At 40.2% G+C, this 26,998-nt stretch overlaps 1 protein-coding gene across 24 annotated transcripts in view; it reads right to left on the reverse strand.

Annotated features, from left to right (window-relative positions):
- The window catches only part of KMT2C (lysine methyltransferase 2C), a 263,765-nt gene that overhangs the window by 49,233 nt on the left and 187,534 nt on the right, over positions 1-26,998 (reverse strand). For 13 of the 24 annotated variants that reach the window (XR_008685321.2, XR_008685323.2, XM_055421605.2 and 10 more), the window contains 13 exons: positions 21,831-21,959; positions 19,924-20,043; positions 17,139-17,269; positions 14,415-14,598; positions 10,766-10,870; positions 10,377-10,424; positions 9,242-9,379; positions 9,032-9,064; positions 8,795-8,935; positions 3,619-3,751; positions 3,212-3,426; positions 1,514-1,587; positions 157-339 (listed from right to left, as the gene is read on the reverse strand). Coding sequence is in view for 22 of the 24 variants with exons in the window: in XM_055421605.2 (XP_055277580.2) it covers positions 157-339; positions 1,514-1,587; positions 3,212-3,426; positions 3,619-3,751; positions 8,795-8,935; positions 9,032-9,064; positions 9,242-9,379; positions 10,377-10,424; positions 10,766-10,870; positions 14,415-14,598; positions 17,139-17,269; positions 19,924-20,043; positions 21,831-21,959 (1,634 nt within the window). In the remaining 2 variants the exon portion in view is untranslated. The remainder of the gene's footprint in view (positions 1-156; positions 340-1,513; positions 1,588-3,211; positions 3,427-3,618; positions 3,752-8,794; positions 8,936-9,031; positions 9,065-9,241; positions 9,380-10,376; positions 10,425-10,765; positions 10,871-14,414; positions 14,599-17,138; positions 17,270-19,923; positions 20,044-21,830; positions 21,960-26,998) is intronic. The other 11 variants (XM_088834773.1, XM_088834774.1, XM_055421598.2 and 8 more) reach the window with 7 other exon arrangements.

Raw genomic sequence — 26,998 nt, forward strand, 5'->3', positions numbered from 1 at the left:
CTATAACTTCCCAAAGTCAAAATAAATGGATTTTACTTATTTTTAATCAGATTTTTATTTCTAGAAAGAACTATATCTGAAAATAACTCTTTTCTCAAAAACCAAAAAACCAACTTAAAAAGTCAATTCTTAAAAATAAATCCAAAAGACACACACCTGTCTGAACTTCCATTCCTGTTCATGTTCTGATTCCCTTTGCTTTAGTGGATCTTTAAAAAGATCCGAATCGATGCGAGAGCTGGGATCGATGCTGTCTTGCTGTTGCTGCCTTTTCATGGAATCATTTGACATCTGTACTTTATTAATGCGTAAAGCAGCTCTGTTATCTCTGGCTTTTTGCTTTGAAAAAAGGAGAAGAAGATTATCTCCCAGTATATGTTAAAATTAGAAAAACTATGACAAACTTTATCATACCAAAGCAAGAAAATGTCAGGTTAAATAGTTGAAATATTATCCTTGAGAACTTACAGCCTCTTACATGAAAAGATCAGACGCTACCAAACACTATCAGACGCTATCAAACATTATAAGGCATGTTTCCATTGAAGACTTGTTTCCATCTCTCTATTTGAACAAGGTTAGAAAACCCAGGTGTAATCTAACATTTTTCAATCCTAATTCTGGTAACAAACACCTCAAAAATGCAAAGATTAATACCTCTCTCAATTTACATAAAAGGAGAATACCAAATCAATTCTCCAAATCTAAAATCAGGAATTTGAAGCTTAACATTCAAAAATAAACAAAGAAAAAAACCCACCACTGAGAAACATTAAAAATACCCTGCCATTACCTCTGCCAGTCAAGGGAAAACAAAACAAAGAATCATCAACACATCCCCCCAAAACAGAAATGTTTTGCTTTATCCAAGCAGTCAGTATCACTGACAATACATATACTGAAGATCAGAGTAGAAAGTAGCTGCATATTTTTCAAAACAATAATGTAGATTTAAAATGCTTTAAAAATAAAGCAAAGATTTGGATCCAGTTGACAATCTTAACTTGGCTCTTTGGGAGAAAATAATTCATCATCTGAACGGTGACTCTTAAAAAACACCCTATTAATTCCTGGCAAAGTCCATATTTCAAAAACTCCTTCAAAGTGTCCAGATATGTCTCTCTTAAGATACACAAAGACTCTCTACTAAACTTGATACAAAAAGGGCTTATTGTGGAAATAACTGAGGCACATTAATGTAGTTGCAAAATTTAGTACTTTTTTGAAGAGATAAAACAATTTAAAAGTGAAATGAATTAACCATGCTCTCAGAATAAGTGACTTCAATCTTCAACATGCTGGTTCTGTTCACCAGCTTGTGAAAATGTCACCCTCTATATTAAGACATCATGAGTGAGGAAATCACTATATAACAAAGCTGGTTATTAGTTGCTCAAGTATTCAGCATAGGTTTTTTTCTGCAATGGAAACTATTTCTCATTAAACTAAGACAATGAGAGTAAGGGTCGGGTACTGTGCGTAAGGACATAACACACAGGAGCCTTGTAAATACCACATATGGTGCTCTCTCCTGGGAGCTCGCTTTTCTCCACAGCTTGGCAATCTGCTTCACTCTCGTCGTCCAGTCTGCAATAAAAGCACACGGCATGTACACTTACAGAGCCACAGTAACGACATGTCTCAACAAAACGGCTGGTAAACTGCTAACGGTTAAACCTGTCTTGTCCGTATTTTCTTAAGTGAATAGTCCTACATTTAGTTCTCTGTACACTACTGAGTTCCTGGCACACAATAGGCCAAACATAGCTCTGAATGCACTGCTGCCTCACTAACAATCTCACATGCAGAGCTGAAGTTTTTACATCAAAGTTCTAAGCAGCCAAGATAAAGTTAAGCCAGATATAATAAATTCCGTCAACTATGTAAGATGCTACCGGAACCAAAGCTAAAAGTTTTGGAAAACATCTATACAGGAGACAAGTCTATCATGTTGACCAAAAGGAAGTAACCAGTTTTAAAAATAATCATCAGTATTTGCTTATTTGCTCACACAAAGACAGGAGAAAGCAGTGATTTCAAGTTGTGTCAGGACAGGACTGAAACTGAAGTCTGGGTGAGATCAACAGTCAACAACACATGAACAAATGGTTCTGTCCATATTTAGAAAAAGAAAGCTTCAACAAAGCCACTGACAAAGGCAATCAGCCGAGAGGCAACAGACATAACATGATATTTCATGAGTTCTGGACTCGCACAGTACGTCTATTAAAGAAAATTACTTTTAAAAAAGAAACCTACAGCGTCAATCTAAGGACAATTTACACTGACGTTTTAAGTGACTTAACAGACCCTTCTAAGCAGCAAAAGGAAGTGTGATTAAAAAAAAAACCTTGAAGGATGTGTACATTGCTTTAACATTAAACCACTGATTTACCAGCATTAAACCACTGATTTCTATTGTTAGATAAGGTAGCATTTATTTCTATACATGATAAATAAAGTACTACAAGGCATCCAAACCAAAAAAGCACACTAAAGACAGGGATCATCCATAAGAAAATCCGGTTCTAGGTACCCTCCTAGGAATTTAAAAGCGCTGTTATATTGACAGCTGGGAAACTATTTTAAGACAGAGCTTAAACATCCTTTTCAAATCCTGGTTTGTCTTGCAACATTAACTCAAGATAATAAATCAGCATTTGCTTACAAATATTCTGTCAGTGACATTTCGTTAATCTAAATGTTTCATCCTCCAGTTAATAAGAATGTTCAAAAAATGGTAACACTGCACCATCTGCTTTTTTCAAACAGGTTGGACAGTTGGGGAGAAGGGGAAATAATGAGTTAGTTTCCATGTAAATAATACTCAGAACTGGGTCTAATTTAGCTTAACTTAATACTTCTGATGAGATAATACGTTTCTATTCTAGGAATTTTTTTTTTTTAAGAACTATGCCTGTAACAAAATACCGACTTCCACGTATTTAATAAGACTGCTAAGAGCTACAATCATTTCATTAAGTGAAATTAACTCTGAGGAAATATGCAAATGGGTACGGGGCTGAGGACGAAGAAAATGCAAGATGTGTTTAGGCATCGAGGCAATCTCCACGTTGTGCAGAGTCGCGCTGGCTAAGAAATGATGATGCTGCCAGGCCCTCCAGTGCAGGGGAGCAAAAGCCCAACAGCCTGCCAGCACACGTGTGGGAAAGCCAGTCCAACAGAGAGCGGCGCCGCGCCCACGACTTACCCGGGAACTCTTCCTTCAGGTTGGGGAAATTGACATTGGTGTAGAGAACTGGAGCTACTGTTGCCATTTCGCCCAGAGCCTCCTCCTTCTCCCACTTGAGAGTGCTCCTCTGGGCATTAGACATCGTGTCATTCTCTCCCTCCACAGGGGGAGCTGACGACGCCCATGAGTTGGCAGGATCACCGGCCATTGGATTGAATGCGGGATTTTTATCCCTGCCAAATGATAAACAACTTTACTTCATAAACACAGAACAGCTTTCTAAGTACTATGGTCAAGTACACTTTCATTAAACCCACAGCTACAACGTATGATGGGTTTTAGCAAAGATCACCATGATTTTAACACTGACACCTATCTAACAGAAATGATTCATGTTTCCATATAAAGTCAAGGCTTGTAAATACCTGGCATCAGCATAGGGGGATTGCGCTATGGCAGAGAAAGTTCCCAGTGCACTTCCGGGAGGTAAAGAATTGTGCGGGAGGTGAGGACTGGGTCCGATGAGCCCGTTCACGAGTGGCATCCGTGAAAAGACATCTTCAAAGAGAAAGCGGTGATTTGGTATGCCTATTATTCAAAATTAATTTAAAAGCAACAGAAATATTTCTAAATAAAAGTCTGTAAAACCACTCAAAAGTAGAATTCCCCCCCAGTATTATACTGTAAAATATTGCTTAAAGAGTGACTTTTGGCTATAAAATTCTGAAATATTTCTCTATAATTCCGTTTACTCCATCATGGTATGATGGGAATAGCATGTGTTTTGGAGTCTGATGCCCTGGGCTTGAATCTTCATTCTGCTACTTGTGAGAAGCAGAAGCAATCACTATTTCTATACAGTGAGGGTATTCCGTCAGATATGGAACGGGCACACCGTATGTGCGGTTTCCAGCACAGGGCCTACTATGAAGTATGCAGCACATACGAGCTCTAAGAAAACATCAATCTCAAGAAATGATAGCTAAGTTTTATCAAATCCTCTTCTTCACTCAAAATTTATGAACAGGTACTCCATATACGAATATAAACCCCACCTATTATTCTTAAATTGGCACTTTATCTCTACTTGGGAACAAGCAATATTTCACCTACCATTATAAATTAGACGATTACTGTTAAAAATATATAATCTGTTTTTAACCTAATTTTCACTACTTGGAGTTTCAGGCACCAAGTCCATTTTAACTCGCATTCCATCACCTTCACATCTTCTTTCCTCAGAGACATTAGGCAAACCATAAGAAGACCATCTTATGTTTCCCCAAACTCTTCCACAAACACAGAACTCCAACCCTTATTATGATCGTCTGTTTTACTAAACTATTTGGTAGTAAGTCAACTGTCCTCAGCCAAGCAATTTTCCAGCACCCTCCCGCCCAAAAAAAAGGCACACACAAAAAACACCTTTCTTGGGTGTATCTTCAAAAATTCCTTCCATAAACTTACAGTGGTAATCATTTTATGACGAAAGGTCAACTGTTATGCTGTATACTCAAATCTATAGACAGCTAGATGTCAGTTATCTCTCAACGAGACTGGAAGAGGGGGAGAAAAATCCCTCCAACTCAGAGACACACTTTCAAGTAATGAACACATGGCCTCTACTGATAATTGTCACACTCACAACAACACTGGAGATCCACATCTGTATCACCAGTTAGTTATTCAAATAAAAATCAGTCATGAGGTTAGCTACTACTTGGCACCCCTGCACAGTGACAGAGCACTCCTAACCTGATCATTTGCCAAATGATTAAAAAGAAGAATAACCAGAAGTGCCTTGTCCACAACACACTCTGCACAACAGAATGTCTGGGCAGCTAAACCAGACCCTCCATTACAACTCTCAAGTTCCTGTCTGAGGACGCCAGGGCTGAATGCCCACTGATCTCCAGGCTCTGTCTCAAGCGCACTGGTCCTGGAAACACCCGACATCAGGTTAGGGCTCCTCCTGCAGGAACGGCAGGGCCGGGCCCACCAGTTCAGGACTCCACAACAGCCAAGTATGTGAGAACACCTAAATTCACTCCAAGGAGCAAGATTTCTGCATTCATTCCAAGTAGAATGCTACCTCTATTTTCATCTTAAGAGAAAAGCAGGTTCCACTAAGCTATGTATTTCACTGAAAAATATCAAGTGTGTTTCATGTAACTAGGCTAAACCAGAGCTCCCTTCCTGGCCCTGAGAACGTGAGCAGTCCCGTGGCACTCGACCAGCTCTGATGACTGTGCCCGCAACACAGTCGTCCTGGAAGCTTACGTAACAGCAGCAGCTGGTACCTATTAGCCTGGCCCTGTACTAAAGGCTTTACATGCATTAGTTAACTCGCCGGGCCTCACACCAACTCCACGGAATGGGTTACTATGTGTAGCTCCATTTATGCAAAAAAAAAAGAGAAAGACCAGAGAAATTAAACAGCCTGTTGCTGCTGTACGCATAAATAAATGCAAAGCATTTTCCCTTTATTGTGACTTTAATTAGGAGGTGGTCTCCACCTGCTACCCTGCACCTTTCAAGTTTACCACACCTGGTCATACTAGTATCTGTTTCAAAATGCGGGTAAGAATTGATTGAAAAGTTACTTCATGTAACCTCCACTTAAAGTGATTTCAAGTTACTCTGCCTCAGTCTTCCTGAAATTCCCCTTCTCCGCTTTCCGACCTTCCGTGTAACTGTCAGCACATCACGCGCTGCCCTCCTCTCCGCTCCTACCAGACTGCTTCACTAAGGACCACAACAGCCTTGTCTTATCCAACGGAACAACACAACGTCTCTTCCTCTGCTTGGCCTTATGAACTGTTTAACAATCGCCACCGCCAAGACCCTATACCTCTCTCCCAGTGTCTCCACCCCTGCTTTTCACTTTCACCCAACCCCTAAAAGAGCGAAAGAAAAGGCGCATGCAGCTGTATACCAATACAAACCAGCTGTTAAGCATATACTTTATTACATTTAATTGAAAAGAGTTCAAGATTCTACATGCTACTGAAGTACATTCTCTAAAGAAAGCTTACCCTTCGGATCACTACTCAGACAATCTACAGCTCTGAACAACCACAAATGCCTGCAAGTCAGAACAATGTATATGCTCATTTCTAACAGAGTAAAAACGGCCTAAAACTAAGTTCATTACACCCCCACCTCTCTCCTGGGTTCCATGTTTCAGGTTGACAGCATGACTGACTATCCTCTAGGCCAGCCTGACATATACACAGTCCAGTTCCGTGTCCTTCCTTTCTCCTGCATCATACACCCAATTGGTAGCACAATCCTACTTATGCTAACAGTGCTGTCTATCAAATCCATTTCCTCCTTTCAGTTACTACTGCAGATATATTCACATGGAACCCAATTTTTCATTCAGTCCCAACTGAAATAAACTCATTAATATACAACTCTTCCCATCCCAAATCCATTTCCAATATTAACACCAGAGCTACTTCGCCAAAACACGTGACTCATCAGATCATTTCACTGGTGTGAGGTCTCCAAAGGCTGGAGGAAAAAAGGCCAACTGCCAGTGCCCAGCTGTCCAGACAGTATCCAGCCCCAATGTTGCACTTTCTAATTTGGCCTCCTTAAGCAATGTCGGAGAAGGCAATGGCAAGCCACTCCAGTAGTATTGCCTAGAAAATCCCGTGGATGGAGGAGCCTGGTGGGCTGCAGTCCGTGGGGTCGCTAAGGGTCGGACACGACTGAGCGACTTCACTTTCACACATTGGAGAAGGAAATGGCAACCCACTCCAGTGTTCTTGCCTGGAGAATCCTAGGGACGGGGGAGCCTGGTGGGCTTCCGTCTATGGGGTCACACAGAGTCGGACACGACTGAAGTGACTTAGCAGCAGAAGCAGCAAGCAATGTCCATTTTACCTCTCCTCCTTTGCTCTGGGAAGTAGCAGAGCTGCCATTCCTAAATAGGCACATGTCTCCCTGCACGTGATCTGACCATATTTTATCCTTAAGTTATTATTCTTTCAAACACAAATGCTGAAATCTCAGAGACTCTTACAGCTCTGCTTGAATTATGCTCACTATAATGGACATGAGTTTGAGCAAACTCCAGGAGATAGTGAAGGACAAGGAAGTCTGGCATGCTGCAGTCCATGGGGTTGCAGAGACACAAGTGAGCGACGGAACCACATCAACAGTAATAGAAACTAGCTGTCTACCTGAAAGTCTACACTGCTACAACGATGAATTCTGGTGGGTAGTCAGCCTTCGTCGTCTCTGAGTTAACACGTAAGCACCTAGCCAAAATCCACCTCCCCTCCAAGTAAACAGCAACCTCACTAATCCTCGGTATCTTATTAAACATGAGACTGCACACTGAAATGATTTAAACGATGATCATAAAACCTTTTTATAAAGGAATACATCTTTAACTGATTTGATTTTTTAAACACTTCTAGTTTCAGAAAACTTGGAGACAGCTGCTTTTAGTTTTTTATGCTGTGAAGAGAAACACGGAAGAGTTCTTAATCATTAAGAAAGTGTATGGGAACAATTATGTCCAGAAGCGCTTACGAATCTGTTTGATCCAAATGTAAATCACGTTTGGTCTAGAAAACATCATGGCAAATTGACGCTTAGCGGCTAAACTAGTATAATCTAAAACATTTCAATTATGTGATTACAGAATGTTCATGTGTACACAAAATTAGTGACCAAGGTAACACACTTTTCAGCACTTACACAAATAATGTGTATGAGCTTATAAAAGCATCATGATAAATCATTCAGTTCAGTATAGAATCACGAAGCAGGGACAACAGGATACAGAGAGAGGACCCAGTACTCAGATTATCGAGAATACAGCCTGAAGCAGCATCTCCTCACCTATGCCCACAAAAGTTTGATCCTAGCCTATCAGATTTCAGCTCTTCAGACACAGCGAGAAAGGAAAGCCTGAAATTTGTTCTGCAACTAGTTACAAATAGGTAGAAGAAAGTGTGTTAAACAAAACAGGCAAATTTCCAGAGAAACAGAAATTTCAGTCGACAGTGGTAGAAAGGGCACCGATTTACTCTGCAAGAGTTTACTGAGGCCATGTTCTGTGGCAGGTACACAGCGAAGGCAGCTGTGATTCTAGCCTTTAAGGAGCTCATCATCGACAGGGAAACCCATGATGCCCCCAACGGGCGTTTATATCTGCACCGCACCCTATGAGTGGAAAGCCCAGGGGGAGTGTGGGCATGGAGACGTGCTGACCACAGAGGGAGTGGCTGAGACTCAGACGGGTGAGTCCAAGGCAGCCAGGGAGGGCTGAGCAGTTCTCGGAACATCTCTGCGGGAACGCCTGAGGGAAGGTGACGCGGGACCAGGAGTGGGGGCACGGAAGGAGGCGGGCGCTGTTAACAGGGGCACTGCCAGTGAAGGGGCAAAAGGATCCTGACCACAGAAAGAGCCGCTGCGCTCCAGGGAACGGCAGGGAGGCGGGGGTGTGAGAGGAATTCAGAGGCTGGTCCCACCCCATCGCTGCAAAAGAGGACCCTCGCTTGTCAAGTCTGCGTGCATGGTGGCTGAGGGGCACGCGGGGGCCGACGCAAGGCGCAGGGGCACACGCGGCAGGGCCGTACTTACGACACTTGTCAAGAGGCGACGTACCCTGGCCGTGCATGGGCAGCAGCTGGGGTGCAGGCGGCGGCGGCACGGGCGGCGGCGGCACGGCGGCGGGACTGAGCACCGCGGTAAACAAGTCTTCCACGTCCTTGCCCCCGAGCTCTAGAGACACGACAATGACAGCACGGTTAAGAGACCATGAGAGCCAGGGCACAGGGCATGCTGTTGCCATCAACAAAAGAATCAGAACACAAATACCTGGAATCTTATACAACTTGCTGAGAATTGCTCCTAGGATAAAATAAAGAGATGGAAACATTAACAACTACCATGTCGATATCCAGATGCAATACAGTATTTGTCACAGAACCATCAGAATAGAAGTTAACTGGCATGCAGACATCTTTGAAGATCCTATTACATTTCTGCATGTCTTTAGAAAGCCCAGATGGAGGGCAAATGCTTTACCGTCTGTGACCATCTTGTCAAGTTCAGGGCTGAGGATGCCATCCAGCTGCTCTTCACTCAGAGGCCGTGAACTCTGACCCACACTTGGCGGAGGCAGAGATGAAGGGTCATCAGCACCCAGACCAACGTCCATCCCAGCTAGAGGAGCGAGGTGTGTACATTAGAAAGTGGATTCTGAGCTCACAGAACGCGCTACACTACTTACCCGCATTAACACACAACAAGAGGACGAAAACAGAGCAACGCAAAGCCTGTAATTCTGAATCAATCTAAATTCTTAAACCAGTCCAGGGAGTCAATCAGTAAAAATTAGGCACAATATATTTGTAAACATAGGTTCCGCTTAAAAAGTTACGGCTTAATTAAGGGAAATACATTTCCTCAGAAACAAAAGAACACTTCTAGTTCTAAATTGCTAATTTCCACATGCAAAAAAGCACCATATTATTAAGTTAGGGGTCTCTAAGAAGAATCAATATATAATGTTCAATATACTTTTAACTCAAACTTAGAAAATTGTGGTTTCCAACGCAATTGTATCAACTATCACATGCAGGCTGTAAAACAATCAAGTTTCACACTAACTAATGGAAAGCTCAAAAACTCTTAATGCTTAGTAAAAGTCATCCTCTGGTGAACAGTTCCAACTAAAGAGTTATTTCTGAAATATTCTGTAGTCAAAAACAAGATACAGATTATGTTCATAACATGCTGTATCTTACATAAATTGGTTTCTAAGCAAGAGTAACATTTAAAAGTGGTTTATTGTATATTTTATCACACTTCCTCAATATTACTACTATCAACAAGTGAAAATTCATCTTCTCTTATTTGAGCTTATACTAGGAACTATTAATATAATGTTTGGGCAATAGCACAGATGACTTTCTAACAAGAATAAAACCATTCATTAAAAAAGAAAAAAGAAAGGAAGAACACTACAGAGAAAGTCCCTCAAAGCACAGTACAGGTGCGCCATGCTTTAGCTGCACACACAGAGAAGACAAAGCTGGATTAGTGACAAAGGAGCACCCTAACAAGTACACATGCACCTACAGGTCGTCTCTGCTGAATCACTACTAACAAACAAAACAAAACTACTTCTAGTCAGCCATCATCCACTGCTGTTTCTTACCAAATGCACAAGGTGAGCTCTCAACCTGGAAAGTGCATAAACCAAGACCTACAAGACCCAAACCAAATAAAACGGATGGTTACCACAGGAGCGGGAGTGCGGGACGGCTCAAACGAAAGAAGAAACGAGGTACACAGGACTCTAAGGCAAGAAGGCTTAGCTCTGATGCAATGAAAAAGACAACGGAAATTACTAACGTGCTATTTCCCCTCTTGAAGCAGGACAGTCAGGGCAGACCAAATAAAAAGATGAGTTTGACGATGCCAAAGAAAGAAAAAAACCTTTTCCATTTCAGTGACTACACCTGTTTCTCACACACACACACACACACACACACACACACACACACCTCTCACTCACATCATAAAACAGACACTGGGCGAATGTACCTGAATGATCAACTGATTTTGCAAGGTCATCTGAAATTATTCCGAGAATGTCCTCGTCTGTGTTTAAGACTTCGGAAATGTCAGCTAAGGGGTCGTCAGCGGGACCTAAGTACAGTAAGTATATTTTCAAAGTGTCAACGTTTTCCCAGACATTAAATTCTAAAACTCATTCATTCAACCATTTACCAAATATTGAGAATATAGCAGATACTGAGGTAAGTGCTAGAATCATAAAAAGATTATTATTTCTAAAGTAAGGAAATTTTCATAGAAAAGGCACTCCAACATTTGAATAACAAAACATTAAAAATTAAGACTTTTGTTTTTGTGACTACTGTATATTAACAATGAAATAAATCTCAAAATAAAAACCCATAGGCAATAAAAGTGAAATAGGATGCTATAACAAAGCAAAAAAGAAAACAAAAAAAAACATTTACAAAAAGGCACCTCTAAAAATGACATCTAGAAAACACAGTAGAAGAAAAATATTAAAGACAAACCTACTGTTTTAAAGTTCCTTGTAAAGCATAAAGCAAACACCATCGAGTAAAGTGCCTACTTCCAGCTTTCCTCTTAACCCCGTTAATTCACTCCTTCACTCAAGAAGGTATCTGAGCACCCACAGAATTATGTCTGTGGAGGACGCTAACAGGCACTGGTCCAGCCACTGGAATAGAGAAGGGACTAACACGCAGTGCAGATGCTCCAGAGCGTCCTCTTTCAGAGGGAGCTGGAGAGTAAAGTGACACCAGTGTAAGTGCTATAAAACTAAACAATGAGGGGGAAAAGGATTAAGAACAACGTGGTGGAGGCCGCCAAAGCTCCACGCACTCAAAAACCCGAATCTGACCTACACGCAGCCCTCTCTAGCCTCATTTCCACAGCCGCAGATTCAGCCAACCTGAAATCCCCGGCCTGCTGTACGTGTGAGAAACAATCCCGCATCTAAGTGGACCCGTGCAGTTCAAACCCCTGTTGTTCCAGGGGCGCCTGTAAACGGGAGACTGCTGGAAGGTTGCTGGAAGAAGGTGAGACTGATGTCTTAAAGGGAACACACTGGCTGCCAGGTGCAGAATGGACCAGGGTGGAGGAGTGTGAGGCAAGTGTTGGGAGACTGGAGCTGGATCGGGGAGCAGGAGCGGCCGTGGTCCCGGAAAGAGGCGGTGCCCGCCTGCACACAGCGGACGGAGGCTGAGGTAGGCAGCCGCTGGTGTGGGATGGCATCTGAAGGCAGAGACAAACTTGTGGGTGTGTGAGATGCGGAGCGTGAGACAGTAAGAGCCAGCCAGGGACAGCGACAAGGGCTTCTGGCCTAATCAAACAGGAGAATGTTTAAGGCTACCTTAATGGTTTTATTAGTCACTTAAGGAATACCAGAATTTCTGAATCTGTTTTTGACTGTTTTTACTTTAGGAAAAAAAAGAGACGATGATATAAAATACTCGAGACTCTAGACCAAGTATTTCTATAAAACATACATAGTCTTGTCCCATTAAACATATCAGACAGAATTCACACATACATAAAAATACAATTTTTCAAATTGAAATCCAAAGTAAATTTTGTATGCCTAAATATTTGTAAAGTTTTTAAGAAATAAAATTATTCCAATAATATATTCTCTAGACAACAGTATCCTTGAAAGAAAAAACAAAAAATTGGGGGTAACTGTTTCAGGGTAACGTTTATTTTATTTTAAATCAGTGGAGGGTTTTCCCTCGCAGTCCACACTTCCACTGCAGGGGGCGTGGGTTCAATCCCTAGTCAGGGAACTAAAATCCCACAAGTCACAAAGCATAAGCAAAACACAAATAAATACAGACACTTAAACCAATGGAATTCTATTAAACAAATAACAACCAGTGTTTTTTAAAAGACCGTGTTTTAAAAAGTTCTCCTCTACCTGATGACATTTTATATCTTACTAACAAATTATTAAAACTGGCATAATGGAATACATTGAATAACTTTTTTTAAAAAAGGAAGCTATTATTTTTCAATTTTCCATCATAAAGGCAAAAGAGTGGTTCAACTGTACAGAACATGACATTCAACCAGGTGTTGACATGTGTGTTATTCCAGTCCTCTATATTTTGGCTTTATCACTAAACCATTCTCTCTTCACCAATTTTTTAGGGAAAATTATTTCAAATAAAGGAAACAGGAATGAAAAAAGGTATATATCAATGTCTCTCCTGTCACAGTATCTCCTTCCCAAACCCAGTTCTCTTTCTTATAAAAATTCAAGGGCAATTTACTTCTACAAAAGCCTTTAAATGGCTAGGCAAGATTTTTACAAGGCATCCTTCAAATAGACATCCTTTGAAACACATGTAAGTCTTTCACTATACATTATTTTAACAACATACTGACATGGATGAGAGCAGGAAAACACTCAAAACAACAGAACTGAAGTAAAAGTAAAATGATCTCTTAACATTAAACAAAGAGTATGGCCTTTAGTCTCATGCTGAATGTGTGCTTTCGAATAACAGCGGGCAAGATCGTTTCTAATTATTTCAAGAAGTTAAAAAAATAATAATAGCCTGTATTTCAATCCAGGATAATGCCAAGTTAATTAAAATGCAACTCAACCTTATCAAAAGTCATCTTTCAGTGGATGCTGCTTTAAGATTATTTTCAAAATTGAGTTTATAAAATTAAATGAGTGATAAATGCAATTCAACGACAAAAAGCAAGCCTGTCAGAAGAATATTAAATTTGTTGTTGTTTAATTGCTAAATCGTGTCTGGCTCTTTGCGACCCCATGGACTGCACAATTGAAAGTAAAACAAAAATACCGAAGTGGAAGAAAAACTTTTTGATACCAAGCTGGCTAAACTCTAGACAGCCTTGCTGATGTTATTATACACATTAAGTTCTAGTATCTTTCTCTGATTCTGAGAAGTCCCCATATCCCCTGTGTCTAGAGTCTCAATAGAGAACAGGTTTGCAGGGGACATCTGGCAATATCCGGAGACATTTTTTATTATCACAACATCGTGAGGCTAGAGATGCTGCTGAATATCCCGCAATGCTCCAGATGACCTTCCTCCATCAACAAACGTTGATGGCCTAAACTGTCAGCAGTAAGTAACTGACCTAAGGCAATATGCTGCTGCTGCTAAGTTGCTTCAGTCGTGCCCAACTCTGTGCGACCCCACAGACGGCAGCCCAGCAGACTCCTCTGTCCCTGCGATTCTCCAGGCAAAAACACTGGAGTGGGTTGCCATTTACTTCTCTCAAGGCAATATATTCCACGTTATATTAACACAATGGGTCAGATGGCTTCCAACTACAGTATTCTTTTTTTCTTCTTTGGAATTTCTTGGGGCTATATAATTTTGAAAAACATCTTAAGTTGACGATTATTTTAACTCACCAATCATGGCCTCATTATACTCCCATAGTATCCCTCAGTCAACTATAAACCAAGCATTGTCCTTTACAACTTGCGAGAGTAGATTTCATGGTAGTAACAAAGATGAATTTACTTGCTAAATCATACAGACCTGGCCCACTTAAAACACAGCTGCATTTACCGAATGCAAGTTGTATTTCAATAAAGGTCTGTTTCATAAGCATTTCAAAGGTCTGACTGCAAGGGAGATGAATGTAATGCGATAAAAAGAATCTTGTCATTTACCCTGCATACCGTGAGCTCCAGGTTTTGCTGGCGTTGAGGATGAACTGAGTAGTGGGTCTAAGGAAGGATCCAAGAAAGTGGTGTTTGTTTTATAAGAAAGCTGGGTTGTGTCTTCTGATAGATTATCCAAACTTAGTTTGTTTTGTCTTGTTGTATCTAGAAGATCTTTTCCAAAGAAAGCTTCCTAGACAAAGATAAGCACACGTGGAAAACGACTCAGTTATAAAATTCTAAAATGAGAATACAGGTAATTGTCACTTTGATAAGAAGGCAGAAATAATAGAAAACCTTAGTATTTAACAATATAAGAAATTGAATAAAGAAATATGTAAACAATAGAGATATCCTGTCAATTATTTTATGTAAATCCCCCTTATTTTAAAAGTGAGGTTTTTTTGTGTTTAACTAGAATCAAGTAAAATTAGCCAAATAAAACTACTCAATTCTGTCAAATGTTTCTAGCAACTGCAGTATAATAATTTGGTAATCCCAGATTAGACTACAGTGAAATTTAAAAATGGACAAACTTACAATACTATGGCACCTTAATTCATATTATAAGAAAAACTAAAACTTCATGAATATTACTAACATTTATAGATGATCTTTGAGGCTAGCTCAAGGGTTTGATCTACAACTTTAATATCTGTATAATTCACAGATAGATTTACCAATCTCCTGCTGATGCATATGACCACATTAAAGACTTCACACACTATAAATCTGAAAGAGGGTTTTCACAGTCATTTTAAACAAACCATGTGTACAAAATCTACCACCATTAAAAGCCTTGGCGTTTTATTCAGTTACTCATGCTGACTTCTCTCCATTTCAATATACTTTATTGTAGAGACCACTGTTTCAAGCCTGGCCTCCTTGCAACTCCAGGATCTCTCCCCAACTCCACCAGCATCAATAAGGAGAACAACAGGAAGCACTGGGGACCCCCTTCACCTACTTCTATTCCAAAATTCTATTTCCTATAATGTGCTCTCTCTGGAAAGGGGAGCGAAATTTTGCAGTAACTACCCACATTTAATATACTCTTGCCAAAGACACATAAACAAAAGAGGTTCACGGCATCATTTTTTAGTTATATCCCCAAATGAAAACAGCCTCAATGTCTGTCAGAAAGCATATGACTAAATAAATGATACACATCCATACTGCAAAATACATAAATTTTTAAAAAGGATGTAGGACTATGCTGTCAAAAATAAAGCTCTAAAATACAGTACAGTATTAAAAGAAAGCAATCTGAATGATGTGTCCAGCAAAACATAAAGTACAAACCAAGACTATTAAGATTGTGCAAAAATATATTATTTTAAAAGTTCTCAAAGGAAAAACACCACACAGTTAACTTTTGAAAAGGGACAGGGGAGGATGGTCTGTGAAGTCTGGTGGAGGAGATGAAGATTTGATTTGAAATTTTTACTTCTTTGAAATGAACAAGTTATTTCATGATCGAAGCCTGAAAACCCACAAAGATAGACCACTGGGCAGGAGAGGACTGGCTTCTTACACCAGCAATGCTCTTATCATTAAGGAAAACGTTAAACAGTAGAAAGCATCGTGGAACTTTATAGGTTATCTACTCAATGCCTTCAGCATAAAACTGAGAGATCTGAGAATGCCATTAGCAAAAATCATTTCTTTGTATGGCTCATGATGAATTTAGTGGTATTTATCAACCATCTGGTATTAACAGACCACAAAACTGTTTCTACTGGGTAGATTACACAATTATTTATACCTTGACACTGCTGTGATTAATAAAGAAAAACCAGAAAAAAACTGTTTATGAATTCCTCATGGATTTTCATCACTAGTCACTCTATTTCCAACTCTACTCCAAAAAGCAGTGGAAAAAAAAATTACAGTTGCTATCACAAGATGTCCAAGAAACAGTACAAGTTTCCTTCATATTAAAGAGTTGTAAATTACTGATGAACACTAGGGGAATTACACCTGTTCACCAAAAGAAATCATCTAGATTAAGATTACAACTATAGCAGTAATCAGGAAATCCAATTCACTATTTTTAAAGGCTCTTTTGTGAAAGTATGGAATGATCAGTTTTCACACTTCTAGAATGAATGGGTGCAGGCATGCTAAGTCGCTGCAGTCATGTCTGACTCTCTGTGACCCCATGGACTGTAGCCCACCAGGCTCCTCTGTCCATGGGATTCTCCAGGCAAGAATACTGAAGTGGGTTGCCATGCCCTCCTCCAGGGGATCTTCCCAACCCAGGGATGAAACCCAACTTTCTTATGTGTCCTGCACTGTTAAGTGGGTTCTTTACCACTATTACCACCTGGAAAGCCCCTAAAAGTCGTAAGTGTTATTAAAGCTGTAATTCTGGCTGCTAAAAAACCATCTTCATTCAGTGAACACAATTACTATAACCAGTACTGGCAAAGGGAGTCCACCAGACATGGCTCTGCAGAGCACAAAGCTGTGCCTGGCTTGCAAGAAGGAGCCTTTCCCAGCCAAAGAGTTCTTGTATGTCTTCTGAAATTTAGAAGTGAAAAACCGGGATTAAAAAAGAACTCTTTGAAAAGTATCGAAGCACAAAAAAGGATAAATGAAATTTTTAAGGGCCCCTAGAAGGTAAAAATAGCATTTAGGATGACAAAAACAAGAAAACTATTTTTCAAAATTCAAGACATCACTTGACATTTCTTTCATTAACAAATACATAAACATAAAGCAAAATATTACTTGTAAATAGGCAGGGAAAATTTCTTCCAGCTTATTTTTCCTTTTTCGGTATCTCTTCTTTATTTTTTCAGTGTTTTCATTAACAGAAATAGATTCATCAACTAAGGTATCTGGTAACTGCTCACTCCAGCCTGAAACAACAATCACACTTATAAATATGTGGTATTTAAAATTTTCAGATAAACCCACCAAAGTAACTAATATTAAATGATAGCTAACTTACCAACATACACACAGACAAGTTTTGTCTTTATTCTTTCAGTTTTATTGAGCTATAACTGACACATAGCTGTCTAAATTTAACATATACATAATGACTTGACAAATAAAATTTTTCACAAAAAGATCTCAAAGTAAGTTAATATTAAGTATCATAAACATTAATTTCACATCTAGTTAGTACCAGCATGCTTCCTACTGTGTCTTAATGAGTATTTTCTTACAAAGCAGAAATTTGTTTTTATGTAAATGCTGACATCTTGTGAAAGGTTAAAAAAAAAGATACTCAATGCTAATGAGTATAGAGAAATGGCTACTCACAAACAACTAAAAGGAATTTAGCCAACCTTTAGGCAGAGTATATTGGAACTATCCAGCAAAAGTCTTTCAAAAAATGTGTATCCCTCAATCCAGCAATTCCAGGTTTGGGGATTTATTGCAAAGTAGGTGGCTGTAGTACATCCATATTGTGGTAACGTATGACTATCTATGAATCTGCTCATAAAAACGTTATGAATGCTCAAGTTTAAAATAAAAGAAATGCAAAAATCTGTAATGTTGGGCTAATAAACGAGAACACTGCTTCAAGCAGGTAAGCGAGGGATCAAGCAATGCTCTCAGATGCTTTAAGCAACAGACACACTCGCGACTCCGAAAACCACTGTGGGCACTGATGCTGCCAGACTACACAGGTCGAAGAAAAAGTACTAAATACAGTGGATAAACACGATTTAAACATGTTTGTTTAACTTACCAGTAATCTGACCATTCTCTAAGACCAAAAATTAAAGTCAAACAGGAACCACAAAATAAAGCTCTCTGAAATGCTGCTAAAACCTAGTGACCTCGAACTGCAGTTCTCAGAGCACTATGAGGAATGGGGAGTGTGAAACAAAGCCTGCAGCCTCTCCCGGCCGACATCACCCAGGGGTGCCTGCCACAGAGGAGGCCCAGAGCTCCGCGCCCAGGGCGGGGTGAACACAGAACTCACCCTCCCGCCCCCAGTTCTCCTCTCCTCACTCACCCCACCCCACCCCACAGCAAGGAGCCGTCACTCAACAGTATGGGCTGCAGAGAAAGGCAAACAAATGAACACCTTCCCTGAGAGTTCATGAACCCGATGCAGCCCTCATGTGTAAGGAACCTGGACTTACAATCACAGGTGGACCACAAACCTTTAAGCCAAATACTTAACTTAAAGGAGTCCTGGGGTGGTAGTACCTCATGTTCCTGGCAGCAACAAAAGGATATGTTTTCTGAAGGAACCAACCTTTAATTCAGTTCTCAAAAACTTCATAGAATGCTCTACGAATATGAGCTCACAGCTAAAAAAATCTCTTTTGTTGTTTAATATATATGTATGTATATCTCACACAATAAATACCATCAAATGAGGCAGTAGGCAACAGGGCACAGGAGATACACAGTGTAGAATCTGGTGTGCAGAGGTTTTAAAATATTTTACTCTAGATCAACTGCAACTGAAGAATAAGTTGTAAGAAGAAACTACAGTGTTAAACTATCTAAGTAGTTAAGAAAAGGAAAATATGCACAATTAAAAACTCAATGGATGACAAATAAAGAAAAACACTAAACTAAATGACGAAACTAAAATAATTTAGAAGACAATAGAGACAAACATGGAAAATACAAAAAACAGTTTCACTGAATGCATCACAAGTCTTAATGGGGGCTTATTACAGTCACAGTAAATAATATCAGAAACTCCTTTAAAACCATCACAGTGTTTCCTTTTAAAAATGTACAGCAATTTAAAAAAATTAATTCACAGGCCAAAAGCCTACCACAATATAATGGAAAAACTTTATTCAAAAAACATAATAAAGACATATTTTTCTTTACATTCTATATACAATATTAAAAATACAGAAAACGTACAGATCAAGACCATATGGATCACAAAGTCTTCATTAGAACCAATTCTTAAGCTATGGCTTTAGCAATGACTTAGCTTTCTTTGAAACTCTAAGAAAAGATGACAGAATATGAACTGGAAGATACATTTCTAAAACAGCATACATACAATTTTGTTATAAATTATTGGGGTACCCTGTCACTTTCAAATACATTGGTCTACAAAGTTTCTGATTTTATGCCAAGTACCTAAGGCAGGCAAAGAATGGCCTGTTGTCAGATGACCAGAAAGTACCAAATGCATCTATGTGATCAAGTCCCTAAACTGCTTATATTTAACAGAGGGAAAAAATACAACAATAACACTTGCTAAAACTCTCAAAGCAACATAATCTACTGGGCTTAAATAATCTTATCATACCCTGGAGGAGGAAATGGCAACCCACTCCAGTATTCTTGCCTGGAGAATCCCATGGACAGAGGAGCCTGGTGGGCTAAAGTCCACAGGGTTGCACAGAGTCGGACACGACTTAAGTGACTCAGCAGCATACTGCAGATATGAACTTCACAGGCACTTTACAGATCACTAAGAAGCAGTGATAAGGTGGTAACCATAGCATTATTTCCAATAGTTGGGTTCAATGAGAATGTCAAGACAAGACAGTAAAATCAATCAAAATCAGGACCATACCATCATCTCTGCTGGGTAATTGCTCGGAAATGGAGCCTGAGGAATCCTTTCTGATCACAGATCTTTTGGTTTTTCCTTGCCCAGTTCGACTTCTTTGTCGTACCATAAATCCACCAATACCTATCCAAAACAGAAATTGGGGAATCCGGTAAATAACTAACTTCTCCCTGTATTTCCTCCAGAAGCAGGATGAAAATGTTTAGTCTGACAAGTGAGGAATATCTCAAATTCAAATGGGCTAATTTAAATCAATAATCTTATTTTAATGCAAAATACAAGAGTTTGGAAATAAGACATCAAAGTTATTGTTACCTTATTACTAACCAAACAGGAATAAAAATTCATTGAAGTACAGGAGACTGCATGTACTTCTTCTAAACAATGTCAGAGTAAGCATTATAGTATATTATGCTTTAATGTCAGTAACTCACAGATCATCAAATTATTTGAATGTTAGTTGAGCGTGAGAACAGACCCAAGATGCAAACTAAACTAGATGTTCCCAAAGAAAATCAGCATGACCTTTGGGGAAATGTGTCAGGTACCCCTAGTAAAGCTCAAGACACGAGACACACGTAGCTCCAGCGAGGGCACCGAATCCGGCACCAAACTGTGCTGTCCTGGTTACCGGCAGACTTTGGGCAAGTCATTTAACTTTCCACTGCTTCAGTTCCCTCATTGGTCACACAGGGGTAATGTACAGCGTCTCCCATACGCAAGTTTTAAGCACTAAACAAGCGACACATGGAAAGTGCTGAGATAGTGCCTAACATACAGCAGCACTGACAGCTTTTATCATTCACAACATACTTCGTGACCTAATGGGCCCCTCAAATGGGTCCCTGACATGGATGACTTACTTCCATGTAAGGCAGATAAGGAAAAAAACAAAAAAACAACCCTCAACATTTAACCCTTAAGTTCCATTTAACCCTTAAGTTCCTGGAAGGAATTCAGACATGTCTAAAAAAGTAAGTGCCTTATCAGCCTCATAATTACAAAGAAATGAAATCATTTTCATACAATGATTGAACGAAACTCAACTAAGCATTAATTACAGATGTGGCCCATCTGGAAGGAAAATCGAGCGGTAAACAAACACAAAGTTTCTCCTTACACATCAAAAGGTATTTAGATCATTCTTATCAATAAAATAGAAGCAATCAGAAGAATAAAGATTGAACTGATGGGTGGGATCGAGGTTCCAGAGGGAGGGGAGTTGTATACTTACAGCTGATTCATACTGTTGTACAGCAGAAACTAACATAATCTTGTAAAGCAATTATACTCCAATGAAAAAATATACTTTAAAAATTTTTGCTTAAAAAAATGCAAGAATTTTCATAAGCAAACTGCCTAAAAAAAGCCTAGAAGTTCTGTATTATGAATATTTCAATAGTTTTTTTTCCATTAAGGCAAAAAAAGTTTGACAAACAGGACAGCTTCTCTCCCCGCTCCCTTGAGGCAGAGAGGAAATAAGAGTTCTTAACAGTTACATTATTAACCAAACTATAAATTCTAGGAAACAAAAGAACTCTGTCATATCACCTACATATTGTACACTTCCTGGCTGGTGCTCCTGCACAAAAAATGCAGTAAATTTAAAAAACAAAAATATCAGAAAGTGAATGCTAAATCATGAAAGAATTAACACAGCTACACATCAAGGGAAAACATATAATGTTCCATTGTGAATCAGTCACATACCCACACTAAGGCATTTATCACCTACAAAATTTATTACAGTAGTTTAGTTCTGTCATCTATACATAGAAGCTTTAGTCTAGAGAGTTGTTAAGAAGTCATTTTTCATCCTGATTATCTCCTCATAATTGAAGCCCCACTATACTTTTCTTAAATGAACTAAGCCTGGATCATGACCGAGACGTCCAGCTAAGGCTCCATACCTGGTCTGTACGGTTTCCGTTTCCTCTTTTTGACGCCCTCCGCTCCTTCGACCCCCTTAGTGTCGTCATCCACAGCTTCTCGTTCAGGACTAGATTCTGATTTTCCATCACAATCCATAAGCTCTCCTTCTGGGAAAAAGTGAATGTACAGATATACTGAAAAAAACTACCAAATGTGCAGCTCCGGTGTTAAGAGGGGAGACAGAGCCAAGCGGCTGCTGAGCCACTCGAATCACGCATCCCAGCTGACAGGAAGCAGAGAGACGGAAAAGGCCTCTGCGGCTGAGGAGTCTGCTACTCAAGTGCGCCATTGTCAGGAAACGCAACGTGAGGCTCAGCAAGGGGAATGGGGAGGATGCTTGAAGGACAATTATAAATCAATCTGCACGTAACTATCACTCCCTGCTATTAATTATGTCTTCAGGTCCAGGACCCGATGGCTGTCTCTCTAGCCTAGAACTCTCCTGAGTTGCAACTAATCTGTAATTAGATATTACCCAGTTACTGAAAGCTCTACATACAAAACTGAACTACTAATTTGAGATGAACTTCCTCCCTTTCTTGGGATCTGCCTGTCATTAAAGAGCAAAGAAACGCAGCCTGCAGAAGCCAGACTCCTGCGAGACAGTCTGGACAACGCCTCATTTCTTTTTTCACACCATCAAGGCTCCGCAGTATCTCTCAAAGGCGTCTTACTTTTCTCGACTGTCATTTCAGTCCAATCTCAACTTACTGCAATTCCCTCCCCTCCTACCCCTCTCCTTGCCTCTAAGCTTACCTTTCTCCCTAATCGGTTCTTTAAACTGCAGCCTAAATGACCTTTCTATAAATACCTATCAATTTTCTGCTTCAGTTCAGTTCAGTCGCTCAGTCGTGTCCGACTCTTTGCGACCCCATGAATCACAGCACGCCAGGCCTCCCTGTCCATCACCAACTCCTGGAGTTCACTCAAACTCATATCCATCGAGTCGGTGATGCCATCCAGCCATCTCATTCTCTGTCGTCCCCTTCTCCTCCCGCCCCCAATCCCTCCCAGCATCAGAGTCTTTTCTAGTGAGTCAACTCTTCGCATGAGGTGGCCAAAGTATTGGAGTTTCAGATTTAGCATCAGTCCTTCCAATGAACACCCAGGATTGATCTCCTTTAGAATGAACTGCTTGGATCTCCTTGCAGTCCAAGGGACTCTCAAGAGTCTTCTCCAGCACCACGGTTCAAAAGCATCAATTCTTCGGCTACCAGCTTTCTTCACAGTCCAACTCTCACATCCATACATGACATTGGAAAAACCACAGCCTTGACTAGGCGGACCTTGGTTGGCAAAGTAATGTCTCTGCTTTTTAATATGCTATCTAGGTTGGTCATAACTTTCCTCCCAAGGAGAAAGCGTCTTTTAATTTCATGGCTGCAGTCAGCATCCGCAGTGATTTTGGAGCCCAAAAAAATAAAGTCTGACACTGTTTCCCCATCTATTTCCCATGAAGGGATGGGACCAGATGCCATGATCTTTTTTTTTTGAATGCTGAGTTTCAAGCCAACTTTTTCACGCTCCTCTTTCACTTTCATCAAGAGGCTTTTTAGTTCCTCTTCACTTTCTGCCATAAGGGTGGTATCATCTGCATGTCTGGAGTTATTGATATTTCTCCTGGCAATCCTGATTCCAGCTTGTGCTTCTTCCAGCCCAGCGTTCCTCATGATGTACTCTGCATATAAGTTAAATAAGCAGGGTGACAATATACAGCCTTGATGTACTCCTCTTCCTATTTGGAACCAGTCTGTTGTTCCATGTCCAGTTCTAACTGTTGCTTCCTGACCTGCATACAGGTTTCTCAAGAGGCAGGTCAGGTGGTCTGGTATTCCCATCTCTTTCAGAATGTTCCACAGTTTCTTGTGATCCACACAGTCAAAGGCTTTGGCATAGTCAATGAAGCAGAAATAGATGGTTTTCTGGAACTCTCTTGCTTTCTCCATGATCCAGCGGATGTTGGCAATTTGATCTCTGGTGCCTCTGCCTTTTCTAAAACTAGCTTGCACATCTGGAAGTTCACGGTTCACGTATTATTGAAGCCTGACTTGGAGAATTTTGAGCATGACTTTACTAGCATGTGAGATGAGTGCAATTGTGTGGTAGTTTGATCATTCTTTGGCATTGCCTTTCTTTGGGATTGGAATGAAGACTGACCTTTTCCAGTCCTGTGGCCACTGCCGCATTTTCCAAATTTGCTGGCATATTGAGTGCAGCACTTTCACAGCATCATCTTTCAGGATCTGAAATAGCTCAACTGGAATTCCATCACCTCCAATAGCTTTGTTGGTAATGATGCTTCCTAAGGCCCACTTGACTTCACATTCCAAGATGCCTGGCTCTAGGTGAGTGATCACACCACTGTGATTATCTTGGTCGTGAAGATCTTTTTTGTACAGTTCTTCTGTGTACTCTTGCCGTCTCTTCTTAATATCTTCTGCTTCTGTTAGGTCCACACCATTTCTGTCCTTTATTGAGCCCATCTTTGCGTGAAATGTTCCCTTGGTATCTCTAATTTTCTGCTTAAGAACCCTTTAATGTCTTCCCAGTAGCCTCAGATGAGATTCAAACTCTAAGGCCCATGTAACGTGTCCTGTGAGCGCCCCAGCCTCACCTCCCTCCCACCAACTCATACTCAGTTCCCTGCACTCATCAAGCTCTTCCTTCACTGCCTGCCCCATCCACCCATCTCTCAGGATTTATTTCTTAGAGAATTCCCACAATTACATGCTCCTGTACATTAACATTATGCGTCATTTGAATTGGTTCTCTTAATGTGCATTTCCTTGCTAGACTATATTCTCCATAAAAAGTTATCAAAATTCTTATTAACAGCTGCATCCTTAGCATGGTATGTAATAGGTGTTCAATAACTTTCTCACAGAATGATGTAATCAATGAAATTAAGTAATGCATACAAAAGGTCAGTTCTTAAGAGAAGAACAATTTTAAAACCATGGTAATCAAAGCTTTTCAAATTATGCTTTATGCTGTGCTGCAGGGGGGGAAGTTATCAAATACATTTAAGAATAAATTGTTAACACTTTTCTTCAATATTGTAAGTATTATGCATAGCATTTCTATAATACCATTAGATTGTGCTTTTTTTTCAGTAATAATAATATTAGGTCAATGTTTGAGGTTAATTCTATAATTATTCTGATGATTGCTTTCTATAGCTAAAATTAAACCATGAAAATTTATTTACTGAAACTTAGCAAACACCAAAGAAAACAAAACAGTGTAACTATTTACCTTAAAATAAACCCACTGAAATATATATGAGAAGGAATTTAGGGTTAGATGGTAGATTAAAATCTAACTTTACTCTCCCGAAACCCTACACAGGGTAAAGCAACTTATTTTTAAAAAACAAACCTACAGAGAGAGACAAAATAGGAAAGAAGAAAACCCATGCTTTTGGAAGGAGAAAGCCGAAAGATGAAAGACAACTGAGTTAAACACAAATGCTCATTTAAACGTGGAAGGAACCAAAAAAAAAACCCAGCTTATATCACAACCTTCAAAAGGGTGAGCAACTGGCAGAACCAGGCACCTTTGGAAATGGGACCTGGTGGGCTTCCATCTGTGGGATCACAGAGTCGGACACGACCGAAGTGACGCAGCAGCAGCAGGAAGCTAAAACAAAGAACTTTATTTTCATTAACTACAGAAGCCATAATCCCTACGACTGTCCCAACTCCACACACTGGGAGACTGCCAAGCACACCCACAGGGTTTGGGACTCTTGGACACTCTTAAACTGCACACTAGGGCAATGTTCTAGAAACAGGATTAAGTGACTCCAGGCAGGTTAAATCCTGGCACTCTCATCTGGGGGTCTTTTCCCACTAAACTCCCAGAAGGTCAGAAGCTAAGCCTCTATTCCCCAAGAGGAGACAGGAGATCCTCCTGGGAAACTGAACTAGTCCCAGGGAAATGCCTAAAGGTACTGGCACTGGGGGATTCTCCAAACAGGGAGGTAAGGGCACAAAAACTCAGTCAACACATACCACCCACAGACCTGAAGCTTTTCATCAAGGTTTTAATCCCATTCTGTTTTTAAAAAACTATTTGTTTATTCAATCACCACTTTTAGCCTTCACTTTTAATCATGCATGGACAACCAAGAATTATCAATGAAAGATAGACACCTGAGACCACAAAAAGCAACTGGGAATTGAAAGATTATGTAGGAAAAGGAAAATATAAAAAAATGAGTGCTCTTTTAAAAATCTAAATAAGCTCATGCCTCCCTTCTCATCAGAAGCCTCTGACAACCTCCCCTTCCATTTACAGTGAATCCTTAGGCAACACTCCAGGGTCCTCGGGGACCTACCACGTCACCCCATCTCATTACACCTCTGCTCTCAGCACTGCCCTTTGCCCTTCTGCTCACCCTGCTGGACGCACAGCAAACGTGCTGGCGCGCCCCACCCAGGGTCTCTGCACTGGCATTCACGCCGTCTCTTCTCTCAGATAAGAGCGGGTCGGGTCATCTGAGCCCTCACCCCACTGTGTGCATTCCTGATTCCTCTCAACAGCACTTGCCAAACACATTTTTATCAACTTATGCTGTCATATATTTTTAATGATCCTTTTTTTCTAATATTAAAATGAAAGTTCCATGAGCAGAGAGTTTATCTGCTTTGTTCACTGACAGGCTTCCAACATCTGGCGCACAGCAGGCATTCACTAAATACTGGTAAATGATGAGATGTGATGGAACAGAAGTAATTCTTTATTTTTGAATCACCTGAAAAGGAACCACCACTCTCTAAAGATAAACAAGCCAATGGTGAGCTTCTTCAGAGATAAGCAAAAACAAACCTCATACTGAATTGAATGGGCTTCCCTGATGGTTCAGTTGGTAAAGAATCTGCCTGCAATGTGGGAGACACCTGGGTTCGATCCCTGGGTTGGGAATATCCCCTGGAGAAGAGAAAGGCTGCCCACTCCAGTAGTCTAACCTGGAGAATTCCACCGACTATACAGTCATCAGGTTCCAAAGAGTCGGACACGAGCAACTTTCACTCACTCAAAGTTACTTTTTCATCACAAGAATTCAGCTAAAAATATATATTTTAACCAATGTTTATAAACAGATGTTTTATGATAAACATCTGTGAATGTAAGCTTACACTTG

The sequence above is a fragment of the Moschus berezovskii genome, chromosome 3, assembly GCF_049115385.1.
Source record: "Moschus berezovskii isolate FMDL1 chromosome 3, NW_MosBer_1.0, whole genome shotgun sequence".
Classification (NCBI taxonomy): domain Eukaryota; kingdom Metazoa; phylum Chordata; class Mammalia; order Artiodactyla; family Moschidae; genus Moschus; species Moschus berezovskii.